Source organism: Labeo rohita, unplaced genomic scaffold, assembly GCF_022985175.1.
Source record: "Labeo rohita strain BAU-BD-2019 unplaced genomic scaffold, IGBB_LRoh.1.0 scaffold_1097, whole genome shotgun sequence".
Classification (NCBI taxonomy): domain Eukaryota; kingdom Metazoa; phylum Chordata; class Actinopteri; order Cypriniformes; family Cyprinidae; genus Labeo; species Labeo rohita.
Genome location: NW_026127227.1, coordinates 17,518 through 24,164, shown reverse-complemented (window position 1 = coordinate 24,164; position 6,647 = coordinate 17,518). Strand labels below are relative to the sequence as shown.

Genomic DNA, 6,647 nt, shown 5'->3' with positions numbered 1-6,647 from the left:
GATGTCATTGCAGTGGGGAAGGAATTAATGTTTTGATTAAATATTATAAGGGCATATCACGCTAAACACATCTTTGGCACACTGATCCATTTAAAAGCCTCTGATTGGCTGTTGAATTGATCAGTCATGTCTGTGATTGGCTATAATGCTCAATGCTTAAAGCCCATGGCAAGTAGTAACTTTTGATGCAAAGGAGGAAAAATGTAATGCTGTAATCATATTCACAATTATGTCACAATAACCCACAGCTATATTTATACTGTACATTTCTAAAAAAAAAAAAAAAATGAAACACACTAACATGAACACTTTCTGTTGTAGATTATCTGGCTGTATGGTGACAGCAGAAGGTTGTGCTGCTCTGGCATCAGCTCTGAGTTCAAACCCTTCACACCTGAAAGAGCTGGATCTGAGCTACAATCACCCAGGAGAATCAGGAGTGAAGCTGCTCAAAACACTCAAACATCTGGACAAACTCAAGTAAGTTGAGCAGAAAAATCATTCTGTCAGCTCCGTATGTGACAAAGGTTCTTCGTTTCAGTCTTATCATGATCCTTATGATTTATCACGATGAAAAACAACAACAATAATTATACAATTATATGCTTCAGTCTTAGAGAATTAATTAATTCCATTTGCTCCATGAAAAATTGCAATCATTTATTAGACTACTGATTTGACTGGAGTCTTCATCACTTGAGTGAACATCATTTAAACATATTTGTCTGTACATTTGTTCACATTTGTAGGTGTTTAATAAGAGAAGATCCATTTTAGATATGTTTGTACCAAAAACATATGATACAATCAAAATAAACATTTATCTGATGGTCAGTGGTCAATGTGTTTACATGCTACTTGTAAGAAATGGACCAGCAGCACAGTTGCTAGTGGATAAGTTTTCAAAATCATATATGTGTATAGAGAGAGAGAGAGATCTCTACTTCCAGGGAGTCCTGGTCAAAATGGCAGCACATAAAGTTTGTTTTTTTCACATAAAAAAAATTTCAAACACATACAACAACATTTTGCCCTACATTCATGTAGTGACAGATCAAATAATTAATACAAATATGTTTACTTCAGATTAGACCATAAGACATTTTTTAAAGAGGGAAGTGTTTCTTTACAATACTCAGCTTGTTCCATAATGAAGGAGAAAAAAAAAAGAAATCGGCTTTGCCAAACTCTGAGTATAATTTTGGAACATTTAAAGTGGTCTTAAAACTGATAAACCAAAATTCCCTCGATCTTTTGACATATATTTGTCACTGTACTATAAAAACTTTCTGTAAGTTTCAGAACTCAAAACTTTCTCATTAGTCTAAAAACTGCTTATATTGAAACCAATCTGCCAAAACGTCAGCTTGTGAAATGTGCCACTTTATGATGTAATAGTGTGGCTAAATCACTTCATTTTACTGTGGATTATTAACAAACAAGGTAGGGATGGCGAAAACTAAAAAATTTCTTGACCGACCACCGAGCCTCATTAGCCGGTTGAAACCGGTTAACCGATTAGTTTAAAATATGGTACGCTATTTGAAATAACAGCCATTTCGAGCCGCGCCTGCAATTTCGCAACTCTGTCGCATCTCTCTGCCGCTCTGCCTCCCGCACACACACACACACACTGCCACTCACGTCACTTTTTTAAAATCCCCTACAGCGCGAAACATGAGTCCCGCAAACGCGGCGCCGAAGAGCTTGTTGTATGTAATCGTAGGACAAATGGCTCCTTAGTTTCAAATGGTTTGGGTACAAGGTGATCGCTTTGAAAATAAAGGCGTTTGTCTAGGTTAGAAGCTCATTTGAAACATTGCCACGGCTCATTTAAGAAAATGACAGCTCCGAAGAGACGCCGCTCTAACCTTGAGTGTTTTAGCCTGTTGCCTTTACTTTTCGCAAACCTTGTGAGCGCGCGAACCCAAACGCTGTGACCTCGCGCCAAATGTTTTTATTGGTTTATTAAGTACAAACAGGCGAGTTATGAAAAATTGAGTGTGAGGGATAATTTGTTCACTTAACACAAAAAGATGAGGAATGAGATGGCTAACTGTAGTAGCGTATAGTCCACTGTCTATAATAGCCTAATTTAGATATCACTTTTTTTTTTAACCGACTACCGACAACTTTGACCGGTTAACGTTGATACGGTCAACCACCGGTCAAACGGTCATCGGTTAACATCCCTAAAACAAGGCACAATTCGATGCAGGACTTTCAGAAAGATTGAAACTAAAGACGATGCTGTATCAACTATATAGGATCTGACAGTAGTGTCACACCACACAAGTGTGAGTATGTCAACTGATTTTATTACGTGGTCACTGTTGCTTTGTCTGTTCATACAGATCATTTGATATATGTACTGAGAATGTATACATCATACAACATATGTATGTATACAACATATACATCATATAAATGAGTAATTTACCTAAAATCCAAACTATTCATCCAGTCATATGCCCAAATATTTGTAACAATTTACTTTTTCAGTTCATTCACCTTGTTAAGTTAAAACAGAGCAATCTGTTTTAATGCAAAGGCGGCTGAAGAGCTTTTTTGAGTTTAAAATCAATTTAAGTTAGACAGTGACAGTTGCAATGACTGAAAAAATTCTTTATCTATGTCTTGGTTCACTAAATGTGCTACTGTGGCTATTGTGTCATCAGCATAGAGATGAATTGTAGCTGAGATTATCCCATGACCTACAGTAGGTCATTAATATAGATGGAGAATAAATTCGGTGCTAAGTAGATCTCTGTGGAACACCTTTGACACACACTGTCTAAAATTAGACACACACCGAGACACACACTAAGGTCTTTCTGATAAGTCATTATTGAACCAATTTAGAGCCATTTCACAAAAACCTACATAACTAAGTCTCTGCAATATAAGTTTATGATCTACAGAATCAAATGTTTTTGAGAGATCTACAAATAGGGCTGCACAATGCTGTTCACTATCCAAACATTTAATAATATCATTTGTGAGCAGCATGACTATATTAGTATATGATCTAAAGCCTGACTGGAATTCATTCAAAACTTAATTTTTAGGTAAAAACAGTTTAACTTGATAATTTATAAAAGATTCAGATACTTTTGCCAACACTGACAACCTAGAAATAGGTGGATAGTTTCCACACTACAGAGTGTTAAAGTAGAATTGAAGCAGTGTTGGAGTTAAGAAGGTAATTATGTGATGATTGACTGTTACTGACAAACACCTGCTGTTAACAAGCAGAATCACCGAAGGAAAGAAATGCTGCATTCACGCCATATCATAATTACCATAATTTCGAGATGACAACACGGGAGCTGTTCACACCCTTGGACTCGGACATGAAACTATCGCACTATCAATGCCAAAACATAACACCGAATGAATCTGAAGTGGTTATAAGTCATAGCTCCCGGAAAGCTCCCAGTTCACAAGTTGTAATTACGAGATCTACGAGGACGTGAACGCTTTTAACAAGTTGGTATCTCATAATTATGGTAATTACGATATGGCATGAATGCACCTAAAAACACTTCCAGCCACAGCCAAAAGCCTTCTACACACTGCACGATTTTAACAATTTTATAAGATCATTGAAAATCGCACTGTGCGACATGGATCTAATAAACTTGTGTATGAAATGTATTAGAGGTGGGAATCTTCAGGCACTTCACGATCCAATTCCAATTCTGGTTAGATTCTGATTCCAAAACTATTCTTGATCTATATTTTTTCCCCAATTAATTCTTCTGCTGTGCAAATACATCTGTGCAACCTTACATTTTAACCATAGACTGTAAAAAACATGGACGTAGTGTCCGTGACGTCACCCGTAGCTTTCCGAAGAGCATTTTTGAAGCTCTTAGTGGGCGGGAGTCGGCCGTCGCCATCTTGGAATCGCATCACTGCACGTCACTCCCGGATAATCGAAAATGGGCAAATAGGCGGGACGTGGGTGGAGCTGGTTGCTGAAACCACGCCCGCCGACCGCGACGGTGGCGACAATTTCAATATTACTGCACATGGCTATATTTTCATATCAAATTTATTTTGTGCAAAATGTATTTTCTTATTATATAAGCAGTCTACTTTTTAAAAAAGTGCAAATTCTGTGCAATGAAGCCCATCACGTCTCTAGCGTGCACACGTGCCTTATGCGGGAAAAAGAACAAGCTCAGAATCGATCCTGAAATATTCTCATGTTCTCATGTCATGTTGTTCTACAGCATAAACTGCACACACTCACACCCCAGACTGTCTTTAGCAGGACACACACTACAGGAAATAAAAAATCCATGATTTTTTTATTGTCATGTTTGGGGTCTCTCACATTTTATAAATCTTTTAGCGTGGGCCAGACTTTGTCTGGTTATTTATTACAAGCATATGTTTTTTTTTTTTTTTTTAAATAAACACAACTGTTTCAAAATCTGTGTTATCAGTATGGGTGTGTGCAGTTTAAGTTGTAAAACAAAATTTGAAAGTATCGTCAAGTTGTTACTACAGGCATCATCTCATAAATTGAAAAAACCCATTATAAAATAAACTCTTGAAGGAACCAGCTGTGAATTAGTCTTCTGGGTTCAGACATCATTCCTGCACCAGTTTATGTAAGTGTTGGTTGTAAGTGACGTCAGTTGCAGAGGAAACACAGATGACTGAGAGAGCAAGTGTGCAGTCAGACACTGATGACGATTTCAGCTAAAAACCTTATTTACTGTTTTACTGAAGAAAACAATTCACTTACATCTTGGATGGCCTGAGTGTGAGTAAATTATCAGCAAATTTTCATTTTTGGGTAAAATATACCTTTAATTACATCAAAAACAGTGACATCACCACCTCAATGCTGAGAAATAAAATGTAACTATTAAGTAGTGAAGATATTTTATTCATAAATTAATAGTTGTGCACAACAAACACACAAACTTGCTCCTGAATGTTTCGGCGTGTGCACAATCATCTGTGCGTCACTGTCTGTTACCGTCTATTAACATCATGTCAACACTTTTAACATGTCACTAGTGTGTTTTAGAAGATGATTTAAGTTTGAAGTTAAAACAGATTGAGCTTTTGTAGGTTTTTTAGATGGAGATCGCTGTGCATTTGCTGTGGTGTCCTGTGTGCTTTCAACAGAGTTGCCAGGGTGTTCTGGGTGGTCACTAGGCAGTAGCTAGCGTGTTCTAAATTGTTAAAATGTGTGTTTTTCTAGTGTGGATCATGGAGGAGAGTTCAGGATCACATCAGGACTCCACAAATGTAAGTCCACAAACAGACACAGTTTTGTTGTTTGTTGTTTAGTAAATGTGTCTCTTGTAATGTGTGTTCTTGTGTTCAGATGCCTGTGATCTCACACTGGATACAAACACAGCAAACTATCGACTCATTCTGTCTGACGAGAACAGAAAAGTGACACATGTGATTGAGCCACAGTCATATCCTGATCATCCAGACAGATTTGATTGGCATTGTCAGGTTCTGAGTGTTGAGAGTCTGACTGGACGCTGTTACTGGGAGACTGAATGGAGTGGAGATTTTGTTTATATATCAGTGTCATATAAAGAAATCAAGAGGAAAGGAAGGAGTCATGACTGTGAGTTTGGATGTAATGTGAACTCCTGGAGTCTTGAATACACTTATGGCAGATTCACTGCCCGTCACAATCATAAAGAAACTTATTTATCTGCTGGTTCAGTGTCCAGTAAGAGAGTAGGAGTGTATGTGGACGTGTCTGGCGGCACTTTGTCCTTCTACAGCGTCTCTGACACACACAAACTCACACACTTACACACATTCACACACACATTCACTCAAACACTACACGCTGGATTTACAGTTGGTCACTGCTCTTCAGTGTCTCTGTGTGACATTAAACACACACAGACATTAGTGGACACAGTGTGAGTGTAATGATGTGAAAGTGTTGCTGTTGTTGTGTGTGTTTTAATCACAGGCTTCAGGAAGTTCAATATCAGACACACAAGACAGTTTCCTGTTTCAGATCATCAGGATGAAGATGTTTCTCCAGTCAGAGACACTTTCTGTGTTTCTGTCCAACACAAATCACACACTCACACACACAAATAAAATCACATGTCATATTTACACTGTTGTATCATATTACAAGACTGTTTATACAAATGAGCTTTAGACTGTATTTGAATTTGTTTTGACTCCTGAAACTCAAACATTATTAACCCTCTGAACCGCTTCATTTTTGGGTCACACTTACAGTCAGAGTCAAAACAGACTGAATATAACAGACTATATATATTAATTTTTTTCAGAAAAAATCTAGATATGTTTGATCAAAAATATTTTTTACAATTTTAAGAAATATTTATGTATTCAAACAAATATTGCAAGTTATTTTTCACAATTAAAATTGATTATTTTTTTGAAAAAAATAAATAATAAATAAATAATAACAATAATAATAATAATAATAATAATAATAATAATAATAATTTTGGTGTCACACTTGGTACTTGAAATGTGTTTTTTTTTTTTCTTCAGGAAAATCAATATAATATATTTTTATTCAATATTATTTTTTAATTATTACTTTTTCATTTTGGGGAGATCTTATGATACTATGCAAAACTTATACAATTTTTATGAGCTATTTTTGGGTC

The 6,647-nt window shown here is 36.4% G+C and overlaps 1 protein-coding gene across 1 annotated transcript; it reads left to right on the top strand.

The window, feature by feature from the left end:
* The first annotated feature begins 325 nt into the window (after nt 1-325).
* Nucleotides 326-6,280, top strand: LOC127157502 (stonustoxin subunit beta-like). Its single transcript, XM_051100760.1, has 3 exons — nt 326-480; nt 5,225-5,271; nt 5,351-6,280. Exons 1-3 carry the CDS (start codon nt 335-337, stop codon nt 5,914-5,916), a joined length of 759 nt encoding a protein of 252 aa, XP_050956717.1. The 5' UTR covers nt 326-334; the 3' UTR covers nt 5,917-6,280.
* Nucleotides 6,281-6,647: the final 367 nt, after the last annotated feature.

Bases quoted from the DNA above. Each gene is read 5' to 3' on its own strand.
- LOC127157502 (XM_051100760.1), top strand. From the start codon at position 335: ATGGTGACAGCAGAAGGTTGTGCTGCTCTGGCATCAGCTCTGAGTTCA. The intron at 481-5,224 runs GTAAGTTGAGCA...GTGTTTTTCTAG, and splicing joins AAACATCTGGACAAACTCAA to TGTGGATCATGGAGGAGAGT. The intron at 5,272-5,350 runs GTAAGTCCACAA...TCTTGTGTTCAG, and splicing joins CACATCAGGACTCCACAAAT to ATGCCTGTGATCTCACACTG.